Raw genomic sequence first — 15,018 nt, 5'->3', positions numbered from 1 at the left:
GCACCGAGGGCTCTTTTTGGGTTTCCAACTCTACCTAAAGCTCAGCACCATTGTTGTGAAATAACTGGACTCAGTGTACCTAGCAGATGTTTCTGTCTTAAGCTCTGCAGGAGAGCCTGCTCCCATCCATCCCATAAACCCAGCATCCCATGGCTGACTGGCACAAAGGTCATTGGTTCTCCCCATTCGGATGCCAGGCTGGGACCAGGATACATCCATAGAACAGGAGTTGCTCAGGATCCCCCTATCTCCACCCCTGCAGTCCCAGTGAGGTGATGAGAGATGACAATCTCAGTCTCTCTCCTCTTTTCCCCCATTCCAACCTCACTTCTGTGACCCTCACCTCTGTGACCCTCACCTCTGTGCAGTAGGTTCTAGCAAAACCTGGGGAGCAGCGGAACCCAGCCATCCCTTAACTCTGCTCCTTTACCCCAACAGTTGCCCTCTGAAGCTGGCTTGCCGGTTCATCGGCCACTCCATGCTCCTGACCTTTGTTTACTCAAAACCAAACCGTAAGGAGCCAGGACTCTCCAGTCCCCATTCTGTTCAGAGCAAGCTGTCCCTGCTCTCTGCTTGTGTCCCAAGTGTCTTTCTTACGGCTCTCCGCCTCACAGCAGCTGTGTGGACAACCCAAAACGGTCCTGGGCTTAGCCTGCTGGGAGGAGCAAGGAAGTCCACCAAAAGCTGTGCCCTGTGCCATCTGTCCCCTTCCTGTCACCTTCCTCTGTCCCTCTCCAGCTGTCTTTGGACTTGTGGTGTTTGGGGTTGGTTTGTTGCATTGCTGCTGCTGTTGTTAATTGAGGGAGGGGATGTTGACACAGCATCTCCCGTATAACCAGGCTGGCCCTTGAACTGATTCTCTCGCCTGCAACACTAGCTCACCCTGCCTTCCTTACTTTGTCTTCTTAAGCCCAGTGGGTCATGCACACCTGTGATCCCCGCCTGGGGACATTAAGACTGTAGGATCAGGAGTTGAAAGATGACCTGAGTTCCAGATTGGAGACCTGTCAAAAACAAAACAAAACAAAACAAAACAAAAGACAGAAAAATGGTAAAACTACAAATCAAGCCTAACAAAGAAGCTCTCCCTTAACTGCCATGCATGCCCATGATAGACCCCACGTTGCCAACTCCCTGAAGCCAGAGTCTCTGACATGGACATCTTCCACTTCCGAATAGGGAGAACCAATGACCTTTGTGCCGGTCAGCCATGGGATGCTGGGCCCATGAAGAGCAGGAAAGGAAAGTGGGCTGCAGAACACATAAAGGGGGCCCCAGGAGGCAGTTTATTCCACAGAAGGACTAGGCCTCTAACCTTCCTCTCTGTGGGGAATTAGAACAGCTTTCTGTTCAGGAGGGAGCTTGAAGTTCAAGGCAGGGTCAACAGCTCAAGATGGAGGTGTGGGCCAGACGAGACCAGACGAGGAGGTGAGACCAGATGAGGAGCCAGGCCCCTGTCCCCCGCCTCTCCCTGGATTTCATACTTTCCTCATTGCCGGACGCTCTACACTGATTAAATCACAGCCTACTGTTTGAAGGAGAGCCTGTAACAGGCTGTGACTTGTGTTTCTTACAGGCAACTATGGTCCTGAGCTCTGCATACTTCTGGCTGGGATTGTTCCTGGTTCCAACTGCCTGTTTAATTGAAGATGTGATGTGGAGAGCGTGAGTATATAGTGAAGTCCTTTTTTGAGGCTTTGCACCTCTGTCCTCAAAGCTGTCTCAAAGCTGTGGGAATTAAGAAGAATCAGGACTCCTGACACTTGCCAAAGAAAGGGTTTGTTGTTGTTGTTGTTGTTGTTGTTGTTGTTGAAGTTTGCCCGTCATTTTGATAGGAAAATGAGAGGTAGAATGCCGAGCAGAGGTCACATGACACTCAGTAGTGGCGTTGCCCTGTGTGAGGTTGCAAGGCTGTTTCCAAACACAGATGCATTTCATCAGGTTTAGGAGACATGACTAAATGGAGACTCATTTCGCATCTTCAAGCTGATGCCAAGCAATCACAGATAGCGCCTGGCTCGCAGCCCCAAGTATAGTAGAAAATCAGATGCATGTAAGTCACTTCTGTGACAAAAGTGAAGGAAGCCTCGTTCTAACCAACTCACAGCAGGGATCCTGCCAATCAAATTCTTCTCAAGAGCTGATTTACAACTCTGTTAAAAAAAAAATAGCATCACAAATATAAAATTATAATGCAGATTAAATGGGAATTAATTCAAACTTGCTTCCTGTTCCTGTGTTTTAAATTTTATCATTCTAAAACATAAAAGAAGCACTGATGTCCCAAGAGAATATGACCTTTCATTTCATTCAGGAGTAGATGAGAGATCGATCTGATGCCCATAGTATTGGCTTAGGTTTGAATAAGCCCAGTTCCTCCTAGAAATATGAGCAAGTTCCCTGAAAATTGAGACTTCTGGCTTGGGCAAACCACAATTATTTCAGGGCCCTGAGGTAGCAAAATGAGATTTTTAACCCAAGCCTTCCAGGAAAAGACATCAGGTCTCATTTTTTTATCTCTTCATGCCTCCCACACTCGGCAGGGATTATTCTGGCTTGACAGGGATATCTTTTGAGAAAGTCTTCATTGGCCATTATCTTGACAACTGATTGTGCTCATGCAGAGAGGGGGGTGATTTTCCTAGAATGAATATCTATCTTGTTTGTGTTTTCCTCCTGCTAAGTTTTTCGACTACTATTAAAACTCAAATAATTTTAAGTTCTTAAATGCTCTCACAAGCCAACTGCTTCTGTCTCATCTGCTGCAACTATGTTCTGTAAATGGCATAGCTGGAACCTTTGGGATGGTTGTAGCCGGGAGAGAGATTTCCTTAACCTAACAGATGCACTGTGGGGAAACAGTCACTCTGTTACTGGTTCCTTGAGCCAGTGGGCCCAATTTTGACACAAGATATTTAGTCCCTAACTGAATGTGTACAGCTCTGCAAATAAGTCAGTTTTAAGGGTGAGCTTCTGCTTGGCTTGGCTCACTTGTCATGGGAAGTAGTTACAGGCTTGCAAATTCATCCCCAACTATCTTAATTCAGCTAACTTAAATTAATGTCATGAAAACAGTTTTATTGAGGCTTGTTCTGCCACGTGGGTCTCCGGCAAAAGTATCTGTGTTTCATTTCAAAGAGAATGTTTGTGGATCGCAAGGGCTCCGCCTCCTCCTCTGTCTTTAGAGCCCCCCCCACCCCAACACAATGCATTTCAAGTACAAACCCTCTGTCACCATGAAGGGACACGAGATCTCCTCCCTCCAACTAGACTTGTCTCTCAGTCCCATTTGTAGGACCTAGACTATAAAATTAGCACCATTTGCATTTTAACGATGATAAATCAGATGATACCGCTTCCAGGTCCAACATATGGAAAGAGTAAAAGTCACTTTCTCTCCAAGGAGCTTGCCAGCTGGGTTCCAGCCGGGCCCAGAGCCCCACACAGAGGTTTGAGGAGCCAGCGGGGGAAGGCTGCCCTTGCCTGTGGTATTGTTGAAGCCCTGGCAGCTGCTGCTTGCTGCCTGGCAAGGGTGGCAAGCACAGCTTCTCCTAGGAATGCATCCCATCACCTGGCAGAGCCAGAAGGGCCCCCCCTGACTTACATAACCACTCTCCAAACGCATTTTGCTCTTGCATTATTGAGAGGAGCTATTAACAATGTTAAATTAGCTGATGTTCAGAGGGGCTCAAAGTATATGCCCATCTGTAATGTCTGCTTGGTGCCACCCCCATCCTGAAGAACAAGAGTTATAGATGTATATGGGCATTGTCCCACTGAACATGGGATCTTTATCCTATATAATATTATACTCCAAGCTGGAAACATTTGCCAAGGTGAGTAAATCTGGTAGTTCCTCCCAAGAAGAGGAGAGGAAGCATGTGTTAGACTGATTATCCCTGGCAAAGCCACAGAACTCGCCTGTGGTCTCTGTGTCTGAACTGCAGTTATGCGCAGTTGTAGAAAATGTTCTCTGCGCTCCCATGCTCTGCCACGCTCTGCACCAGTGGTTCTCAACCTTGAGGTCATGACCCCTCTGCGACCACATAGCAGATATTTGCATTACAAAGCATAACAGTAGCAAATTACAGTTATGAAGTAGCAACAAAATAATTTCATGTTTAGGGGGTCACCACAATATGAGGGACTATGTTAAAGGGTCGCAGCATTAGGAAGATTGAGAACTACTCTGTCCATATTCACCCATCATTTGATTTCCGATGTCTCCCTTTTTTTGTGCTAACATAGTCCTTGTACTAACAAATATTCTCCCACTGAGCTATACTCCAAGCCTTTGGTTTTTTGTTTGTTTGTTTTGGGGGTGTTTGTATTTGTGTTTTTGTTTTGAGATGAGTTCTTTCTGGATAGCCCAGGCTGGCATTGATGTTAAAATTCTCCTGCGTCAGTTTCTGAGTGCTGGTACTAGAGGCACTACCACCCCAGGGCTGGTTGCCCTGTCTTTGAAAACATCATCACAGAGCAGGCCTGACTTTTCGAGCAGACATCTGTGAGCACCTGGGACAGGGAGTGACTCACTTCTAGGCACCTCTTACTCCCTATGGCCAGTCCCTCACTTCCATTCCTGGACCTGGGCTGCTAAGAATATAAAGAGAGAAACAGAGTGAGGTGATTCACTTTGCCACCTAGTTAGTCAGCTTTCTGGATGAAGAGCCATTTTTAGCCAATCTTAAATCAAGTTTGGAACACCATAAAAAGCCTGCCCTGTTATTTCTCAAAAGTTTTCTGAGGGCTCAAATGGCCCTATTGTTTATTAACATAATTGATTCTATGTGATTCCTGGCTAATGAGAAGTCTTGTTAGACCGTGGAGTGTAAATTGTCCAGAACTGTTTTAATATCCGCTAGCCTACGTTCTCCCCAAATGCTCACCTGTGACAGCATGCTCCAATGAGCTGCCAGGTATGGCTCTGAATCCAGGAGAACTTGGTTACTGTCACTCTCTATAAATGATACAAAGCTCAAGGCCACTGAGCATGGAGGAACACACTTCCTTTTATCAAACTATTTTCTGTCTTTTTCACTAGGCATCATGCACTGCATTCCCCAATTCCAGAGTGACTTCATTTCCTCGTAATCACAGATAGCTAGTTAAATGGCAATAAAGCAATTTCTGTGTACAAATGGGCCTTGATTGCCTTTTAAGAGCCTCACCGAACCAATTTCTCTTGGAGCACACCAGTGTTTGCCCACGGTTAGAGTTTGATGTTTCCGGTTGGCTGGCTGTTCTTGAATGCAAAAGAGGGAGCTCGGACCATACGTTTTGGAAACAAAAAGACGAAAAGTTCAAGATTCCAACCCAAGCTGTTTCTTTTTAAAGTACCTAAGGGGACATGAAAGCAGAGAAGGAGTGGGACCGGGGGAGGTGGATAGAGAAGGCAGTGAGGGGCTGAAAATGATCACACACACACACACACACACACACACACACACACACACTCCTATGGATGTGTGAAAGTCTCACAGTGAAACCCACCCCTTTGTACACATAAAGCTAATAAAAAAAAAAAAAAAGTGAAAGTCTCCTAAAACCTTGAGATGCCCTTTCCTGCACCAGAAAGCTCACAGTAACTCATCTGCCAGCCCCAGATGTCTCCATTCTGTCCCTCTGTAGTCACCTGTGTCTTGACTGGGACGAGATGAAGGAAGCTGGGCCACTGGGGAGAAGACAAGATAATCTGACTTCAGAGCTATGACCCAATGGCCGCACATCAGTGGCACATGCTTATAGGTTTGCCTTCATAGCTGGTCAGTGTGAAATCACTACACGCGTGTGTTACAGGGAGACCTAAGATCACTTTTCTATCTCAGCCCTCAGTAGGTCATAGCACTTGAGAAAATGGTTTTGAATTTCTGAAATCCTTCTACTCAAGTGCTACCTGCCTCCCTAGGCTTACAACCCAGAGCTCTCAATAGTTCCTAGAAGCCAGCTTGGCGTTGCATCCTCAAGGGAAGCACAGTTTCTGGGTTTATGAACCTGAGCACGTCATTGCCCTCCCAAGGCCAGTATCTGCATGCTGGGTGTCACGTTCTTTGTTTCTTGGCCTAGGCTTCAGGTCCCATTTTCCTACTCCTGCTCCATGCCTATTCTCCCTATCTCAAGGCCCAGCAACTTTGTCCTGTCCCCGAAGACAGCAATCAGGCTAGCAGAGAGGTTGACTGTCCTGTGCAGAACCATGGTGGGGGTGGGGGTGGGTGGGGAATGAGGGAATGTTGGAGGGGGCAATGTGGGGAAGCATGCCCACCCTAGTGTAAAGTGACAATTGAGTAGGGTGGAGCATGACACTTTGTTTCTTATAAACACAGACCATGAGCTTGTATGGGATACAGAACATTCAGCAATATTGGACAGCATACATTTTCATGTCATTTCTCTCTCCTGCAAAATATTGGCCATTTTCTCATTTACTGTTTAAAATTCCACAGTCCCCACTTTGAACTTGGTATTTTATCAATACCGAGCCTCAGAACTCCGTTTGAAGTAATTAAGGTATTATGTGTTAAAGCCTGTGTGGTTTTGGCTTGTTTACTCTGTGGGGAAGGATGGCAGGCGCATCTCCCATGTCTTCCTCCTAATACTCCATTACAGATTAACACGAAGTGCTGGGTGACCTGGCTTTATCTGAGCAGGCCCACTGTCCTTACATGTGGAGGGCTGCCGGGAGAAGCGAACCCCCATCTCCAAAATGTGCCCAACCATTTTCACTTCTGAGCAGTCACGCTCCGTTCTGGTTTCTATCCTGTCTGCACCTTGGTGCTGAACATGCTCCCCAAACATAGTTCATGAGCAGGAAGCCATTGCAACGCTGTTTCTAAGGCAGATTACCAGCTGCTCAGTGATGGTTGTCATGACTTCATGCAGTATTTTGCTTCCTTTGTCTAGTCTACTTTTTTGGTGGTGGTGGTGGTGGTGGTGGTGGTGGTGGTGGTGGTGGTGGTGATGGTGGTGGTGGTGGTGATGGTGGTGGTGGTGGTGGTGGTGGTGGTGGTGATGGTGGTGGTGGTGGTGATGGTGGTGGTGGTGATGGTGGTGGTGATGGTGGTGGTGGTGGTGCTGCTGCTGCTAGGAATTGAGCCTCAGGCCTTGTGCAGAGGGATAAGTGCTCTCTCTATCACTGAGCTACATTCCCAACCTATTTCTTTTCTTTTTCTTTTTTTTTTTTCCCAAGACAGGGTTTCTCTGTGTAGCTTTGTGCCTTTCTTGGAACTCACTTGATAGCCCAGGCTGGCCTCGAACTCACAGAGATCCACCTGGCTCTGCCTCCCGAGTGCTGGGATTAAAGGCGTGTGCCACCAACGCCCAGCCCCAACTTATTTCTTATTAAATGCCTTTTCTTCACCTATGTATTTCCAACCAGAGGATCAATTTTAGTTTTGTGTAATTTTTTGCTTAGTTTCAAATTTTAAAAAATTAATGCATAGACATAAGATTTATTTAATGAGAAAATAGGATGAAGAGAGAGAGAGAGAGAGAGAGAGAGAGAGAGTTAATTATTAAGCTGGGGTGGTGGAAGGGTAGTTCAGTGGCAGAGCATTTGTCTAGCATGTACTATGCCAGGGCTCAATTCCCAGCATAGCCAAAACAAAGAGAGATAAAATGTCTTGAAACCAGAAAGCCAGCTCTTTAGGAGATGCTACCCTGCTGATGACAGTGTAGTTTTTACACCAAACTGTGAACAGCCGTGGGGCACAGTGCAGGAGTGGAATGTATGTATTCAACAGGTTATGGTTTAGCTTCCATTTTTGAGGAAACCGAGCTCGACAGATTATTCAATCATGGCGAGGGATTTTGGTTAGCCAGGGAAAGGCGCAGTAATTCCTCCAGTACCGAGAGGAACCAAGCCTCAGGCCAGGTTTTACCCATTGCGGCAGGAGACCATCACTGGATTTCCTGAGTAAGTCCCAGAGGAGGATGGGAAAGCTGCACTGAGTATGCATTGACTCCAGACCTCAGACCGAGGTTTTGCACTGTGACCCAGAACCTGTGCAGAGAGAAAGGTTTGAAATATCTCATGGGCTTCATAACCTGCAGTGAAGATTCTAGGGACCAACTTTGGTCATTGGGGCTCCTCTTGTCTTTGGTTAGAATTGCCCCGTCCCCAGCTTTTATGGAGGATGGTAACCTACGTTTCACAGTCCAGGTCCTACCTGGGGTACTCAAAGATGCTTTGGAGTGGGGAGGTCAAGCTCTTAGGACATGCTCAGCTTGTCCAGAGGGCACCTGGGTGTGGTAGGGAGGGTGATTTCCAGTCTTCACAGCTGTCACACACCATCTTATCTGTCTGTTTCTCCTGCTCTAGGACCAAACACACCTGCAAGAAGACGCTGCTGGAGGAGGTGCAGGAGCTGGAGACCAAGACCCGAGTGCTGGGGAAAGCAATGCTGCGGGACAGTAATGGGAAAAGGTGGGCTGCCCCGCTCCGCCACGTGTTCTCCTGCCCCCCCACGTGTTCTCCTGCCCCCCCCCCCCCCCGCGTGTTCTCCTGCCCCCCCCACGTGTTCTCCTGCCCCCCCACGTGTTCTCCTGCCCCGCCCCCCCCGCGTGTTCTCCTGCCCCGCCCCCCCCGCGTGTTCTCCTGCCCCCCCACGTGTTCTCCTGCCCCCCCACGTGTTCTCCTGCCCCCCCACGTGTTCTACTGCCCCCCCATGTGTTCTACTGCCCCCCCCCCCCCCCCCCGCGTGTTCTCCTGCCCCCACCCCCACCCCCACCCCCACCACCGGTCTCGGATTTCCCCCGCTGGGCTCGTCGTGTTCAAGGGGAGCTTGGTGGGTTTGGTTTCAGGCGTTCTGATTACATGTTGAGAATGCGGTCAGGGTGAGCTTCAGATTGCGTCTTCTCAGAAGCCATGAGAATGTGAGTTTCTGGGTCACTGGGCCTGTCCCCAGGTAATAGGAGTGGTTTTGTTGGGTTTGGGATGTGGACAAAACAGTCTTGTGAATAACGGACAGCATAGCAATATTTTCTTAAAGGGGAGGAGATGGGATTGAAAGAGGATCCAAGAGCCAGGCCTTTGGTTTCAGGCCCAACCATGTTCCCCGAGGCAGAACAAGTAGAGGAGTGTGTAGTGAGTGATGGAGAGCTTTAGCTGTCCGTGAACGTTTTATTACAGTCCACTTCAGTAGACCTGAGGGGGCTTCCCCCTTTATTTACATTTTATGTATATGGATTATATTTTGTCTGCATGTAATGTATGTTTGTGTACCACCTATGTGCAGCACCCACAGAGGTCAGGACAGAAGAGGGCGCCCGATCCCCAGGGTCTGGCATTCCAGAGATGGTTGTGAGTCCCTATCTGGATACTGGAAATTGAACCAGAGTCCTCTGTAAGAGCAGCCAGTGCTCTTAGCTGCTGAGCCATCTCTCCAGCCCCCTCAAGGAGGATATTTTATTAATGAATTATCACAACTTAGTAGATTTGAGAAAGGTTGAGAACACTCTTGGCATATGTCTTAAGGTTTCTATTGCTATGAAGAGTCACCATGACCACAGCAACTCTTATAAAGGAAAGCATTTAATTGAGGCTTCCAGTTCAGAGGTTCAGTCCATTGTCATGGCAGGACATGCAGACAGACATGGTGCTGGAGAAGTAGCTGAGAGTCCTACAAGGTGATCCAGAGGCAACAGGAAATGAACTGAGACACCTGGCAGTAAGTATCTTGAACATAGGAGACTTCAAAGCCCACCCCACAGTGACACACTTCCTTCAACGAGGCCACACCCACTCCAGCAAAGCTACACCTCCCAACAGTGCCACTCACTATGAGCTTATGGGGCCAATAGCATTCAAACTAGGCAGCACATAGAAAGATGGCCATATTCAATGTGGAATGTCTAGAAAATTCCGAGTGCTCTTCTCCTAAGTGCCTGAAAGGAAATCTGTAGCTAACTTCTAAGACCTAGAAACTTCCAGAAGTTTCTGCTTTGTTTATCTTGTATTTGTTAGAACTATCTTTTACAGCAATGGAATCAGAAATACTTGGTTTGTAACAAAGGGGATTTGGGGCTGGAACTGTCCATGAAGTAAGTGCTCACAGGGCAAGCATAGGGACCTGAGTTGGACACCAAGCGTGGAAAAAGTCAAGCAGGGCAGCACTTGCAAGCCCACCCACCACTGGAGAGATTTCCATGTAAGATGATGGATTAGAAGCCTCACCACTGGAACTCCATAAAAGAAGTCAGTATAATACACAACGAGTTCTTACCCTAGCACTAGGGGAGGTGGAGATGGGTGTGTCCCTGAAGCTCCCTGGCCAACTGGTTCAGCCTAAGTAGAAAGCAGTCTCCAAAAATTAAGGTAGGAAGAATGAGACCCAGGGATGTCTTCTGTTCTATGTACACACACACACACACACACACACACACACACACACGTGCACACGCACACACACACAAAGAATCAAGCGTTTTGGAGGTCTTTGAAATGTTGTTTCTAATAGCTATAGATATTTTAGGGAAGGTTTCAGAGCACAGGATTGGCATTGCAGTTTTGGTTTTGTTTATGGTTTACTTTTTAATTTTTTTATTTTAGATTTATTTTATTTTGTGTGTACCATGTGTGTGCCTTGTGCTCTCTGAGGTCAGAAGAGGTCCATGGATCCCCTGGAACCGGATGTACAAATGCTTGTAATCTACCATGTGGGTGCTGGGAACTGAACCTGGGTCCTCTGTAAGAACAACAAGTGTTCTTAACCACTGAGCCACCTCTTCAGTCCCTATGACTTACTAGTTAATAAATGAGTGCATTAAGTTGAATAAAGTGCATTGGGTTGATATTTATTAACCAACAAAACCAAAATTATTACCTTCCATAAGCTTAAAACTGGGAATACGGATGTACCTCAGTGGTCAAGTACTTGCCTAGCGGGCCCCTAGCCCTGGATCCCATTTCCATCACTAGAAAAACAAAAACAAAAACAAATAGATAAATGTAACATTGTAACTAGGTGGCAGGATTCTTTTAAAATGTCAAACAGTTTAGATGCAGTACTCAGTACCTTCTAGATTCCGATGACCTACAACGTTTTTTGAGACCTGAAAACATCATATTCATGGGCTGCAAAAGTCGGAGTAGGGGACTCAGGCAAGTGAGAATGATAAGTAGTCACAAGGATAAAATGCACAAATTTTCACCTTCAGAAGACTGTGGGTCCTTATATACCACAAATTCTCAACCTGCGTGAGATTGCTAAACAAGCAAAAAGAATTTCTAAGTAAAGCACAATTGTCAATTCTAATGAGATATACCAGAGAAGAACATTCCATATATTGTGGTCTGTGTTTGCACAGCTCTGGGCAAGGGCTTCCTATGGTCCGGAAGTTTCTTTGTGTGGCCTGCACTTGGCAGCATGGACAGTCAGTCAGAAGACCATCTGGCTGGAGCCATCCAAAGAGGCTTTCATGCTGGAGATGGGCTGGGAAAGAGCTTAAGATATAAAGGACCCAGGAGGACAGCAGCAGTGAGTGTGTGTCAGGCAGAGGGCACCCCTGTAAAGACATCAGTTGGGATGTGCAGGCACAGACATTGCCTCCCACCCCTAGTTTGCAAGGCCACAGGCACTTCGTAGAGATCTGGGGTCTGTGTGAACTCTGGTGTGCCCCTGGGCAACCCAGGAACACAGTGACACTGTCTCTTCATCTGCTGCAGGCAGCTGACACTTGGAGGGGAAGAGGAAGGTTTATGAAATGATACAGACAGCCTGAGTCATTGCGAAAGTGTGAAGACTCAGCTGTGTGTCCCGCCAGAGAGTCGCGGGTATGAGAGGGAGCTGTGGACTGTTAGCCTTGAAAGAAGACAAGAGCCTTCATAAAAAAGACAGGATCATTTTTGTTTTCTGTGCTATACTAGGAACTGATTCAGGGCCTCTCGTGTACTCCACCCCTGAGCTACACAAACCCCTTAGATCTGTCAACAGAGAGCGGACAGAGACACAGCTTCAGGCCACCACCCTCAGCAGCCTGAGGGGTCTCCCTAATCTAAGGGAACTCGGCTCAGGCTAAGCCTGGATTTGTGGCTTTAACTCAGAAAAAAAGAATCTCAGGCTGAGCCAGTAAGAAGCAGAATTGAAGATATTAAAGATATTTTAATAGAGGCCTGAGCATGAGGGTTAGGAGAAAAAGACACTCAGAAAGTCATCCCCATGGTTAGGGCTCTGCTTCTCAAGTGGGAATAAGAGGAGAATGAGGTGTACCCAAGTTTAGGTATGGGCTCTTCAAGAGAGAGATGCAATTCTGCATCTTAGAATTAGTCATATATGCCATTTGGGTGGCTCTGAAGTTCCATTTCAAAAGGTTTCTAGGAACCCACCCCGCTTGCTATCTTGATAAGAGAAATTATAAGGTAGTCAGGGGTGCCTTGGGCTGATTTATAAGCTGATAACAGGAGCCTCTAGGACTGCTCATGGGGTGCAGTACATGTCCCTTCCCTGTAAATTGAGTTTCTGGTCAGATTCCTAGAAATTGCAGGTTTATGGTGTGGAAGGGAAAAGCCTTTGGTAGTTGTTAACTACTAGACTTCTTGCTTTACTGCTGATGAGAGGCGTTGGGTGGGTGATCCTTTCTCTTCTCACTTCTCCGAGATTTTTCCTGCTTTTTAATCTCACCTTTAGTGTGTATCTTCCTGTCTGTCTACTGACAGGAGGGTGGGCATGTGCCACCACAGTATACCACAGCCAGCTTTCTGTGGCAATGGGGAACAGCCAGGGCTTTGGGCACACAGGGCAAGCACCCTACCCTTGAGCTCCCTCCCCAGGCCTTGTGAATGTAAGCTTTAAACATCTGCCAGGTGTGATAGAGTACACCTTCAGTCCCCCTACTCAGGAAGCAGAGGCTGGCAGATCTCTGAGTTCGAGGCCTGCCTGGTCTACAAAGCAAGTCCCAGGGCAGCCAAGAAGACTACACATAGAAACTGTTTCAAAAAACCAAAGGAAAAAAGAAAGAAAAACCAAGTCAACAAACATCCACTTAGAAGAATCTACCTCTACACATCCAAGCAGGTCCCAAAAGGTAGAATTTGTGTGTGGTTTTCTGCTTGCTGCATGTGAAGACCCATGCCCCGAACCTAGGGTGAGTTCCATGACTTTGTAGTTGGTGTGATTACATGTGTGCATGTCTACAAGATCAAATATTCACAGTGTGCATGCCATCACAGGGTCAGCCTTTCCTTTTCTTACTGTCCACCACGTCGTTCTGGGATTGCTCACCAGATGTAGTGGGGACCCACTGTCCCCCACAGTGTCTATCTCCCCTTTGTTTTTCCCCCTTCTAATTACTCCGGGTTTGCTGCAGGTCATCTGCCCACTAGATAACAGAGCACGCTGTTCTCTCCAGGAGGTGCTTCCATCCACTTGACCTCCTGAGAGCTGCCTGGCCCCTCCTCTTTGATCACTTCTGTTTGTCTCTTCCACACCTGCTTGGATTCCTGGGCAACTCCATGCTGGGAGGGGCCGGTGGGGAATGGGCCCAGGGGTGAGCTCCTCTAGACTCTGGCTAAACTACTGATCACACTGGCCTCCCATTTCCAGTCCTTCTTCCCACCACCCTGATTGACTATCGGTTCACCTCCCTGAGTGTGTGCCTGTGTGTGTGTGTGTGTGTGTGTGTGTGTGTGTGTGTGTGTGTATGTGTATGTGTGTGATATTGGCTCACAGAGAAAGTTCCATTAATTATTAGTTGACTGACAGCTGGAAATGTCAAGGTCCGGCTCAGTGAGGTGTCAGTGAGGGAAGGAGGAGGGTGGCCTGGTGCCTGGCTTGCCGGCTCATCTTGGAGGTGGCCACAGAGAGAAAAGGCTAAAAGAGAGGCAGCCACTTCGTTTCCAGAGAAAACCCATTTCTCCTACCACTTGAGAGGAGTCAGCGGAGAGTCAGCTCAGCACCCACATCAGGCTGCCCACAGCCAACTGTGGCTCCAACTTCAGGGGATCTGACACCTCTTCTGGGATCTGCAGACACCTGAAGTCATGGACACACTAACACAGAGACACACGTGTGCTCCTGACTTTAAAATAGTAAAATTTAAAATTTTTAGAAGACTATATCTCGGGGAGGGGCTGACTTAGCTCAGAAGGTAAAAGCCGCTTGCTGCCAAGCCTGACGACCGGAGTTCGATCCCTGGGACCCACATGGTGGAGGGAGAGAACCAACTCTCAAAGGTTGTCCTTGGCTGGGTGGTGGTGGCACACACCTTTAATCCCCAGCACTCAGGACGCAGAGGCAGACAGATCTCTGTGAGTTCGAGGCCAGCCTGAACTACATGGAAACACCCTGTCTAAAAAAAAAAAGTCCTCTGATTTCCACAGATGTGGTGTGGAAATTATATATTTATATAGTATATGTACTATATATGTGTATTTTATTTTATATGTACTTATGATATATATATATAAATTTTAAAAAGCTGACCTCAGATAGACCCCAGGTGGCCCTGGTTCCATGCTGTGGGTTAAACCTGTAGTAACAGTGCCTGCCTGGGCCAGCCTCTGCACCGGTCCCCAGCCTCCACCTCTCACCCTGTTCTCACCATTCTCTGGGGACTCATAGGGACATTCTGCCACGCCACAGCATCTAGGTCCAACTCACTGGCAGAGAGTCCAGCAGTGTCCGTTAGGATTGTACTCATGAGAAATAAAACAAAAAATCTTTGGGCATGAACCTTTAAATTTTGTGCCAAATTTGTAACCACAGTTTTGAGATGACATCCAGGGTCCTTCTGTGTCTCATGCACTCAATGGTCTTTTAAATTTAACTCACTAGACATTGATTTATGGGGGCGGGGAGGGGTTGTGACACAGTCATGCCGTGCATGTGTGTGGGTGTCTGTCAGAGGACACCTTGTGGGGGTCAGCTCTTTTCTGGGAATCTAACTTGGGTCATCGGGCATGGCAGCAAGCCGAGCTCTACCTGGTGGGCCGTCTCTCCAGCCCTAGCAAACTCACTTAACCTGGCACTTTGATGAACTTGTTAGGTGACTCCCCAGCTTTGACTGTAGTTTAAGAAGCCATTG

General features: G+C 47.5%; 1 protein-coding gene across 3 annotated transcripts in view; it reads left to right on the top strand.

Annotated features, from left to right (window-relative positions):
* Positions 1-15,018, top strand: part of Atp8a2 (ATPase phospholipid transporting 8A2) — a 574,910-nt gene that overhangs the window by 520,944 nt on the left and 38,948 nt on the right. For all 3 annotated transcript variants that reach the window (XM_036199222.1, XM_036199220.1, XM_036199221.1), the window contains exons 34-35: positions 1,577-1,665; positions 8,318-8,422. In XM_036199222.1, the coding sequence (XP_036055115.1) occupies positions 1,577-1,665; positions 8,318-8,422 (194 nt within the window). The remainder of the gene's footprint in view (positions 1-1,576; positions 1,666-8,317; positions 8,423-15,018) is intronic.

Source organism: Onychomys torridus, chromosome 9 (assembly GCF_903995425.1).
Source record: "Onychomys torridus chromosome 9, mOncTor1.1, whole genome shotgun sequence".
NCBI classification, from domain to species: domain Eukaryota; kingdom Metazoa; phylum Chordata; class Mammalia; order Rodentia; family Cricetidae; genus Onychomys; species Onychomys torridus.
This window is presented reverse-complemented; position numbering and strand designations above follow the sequence as displayed.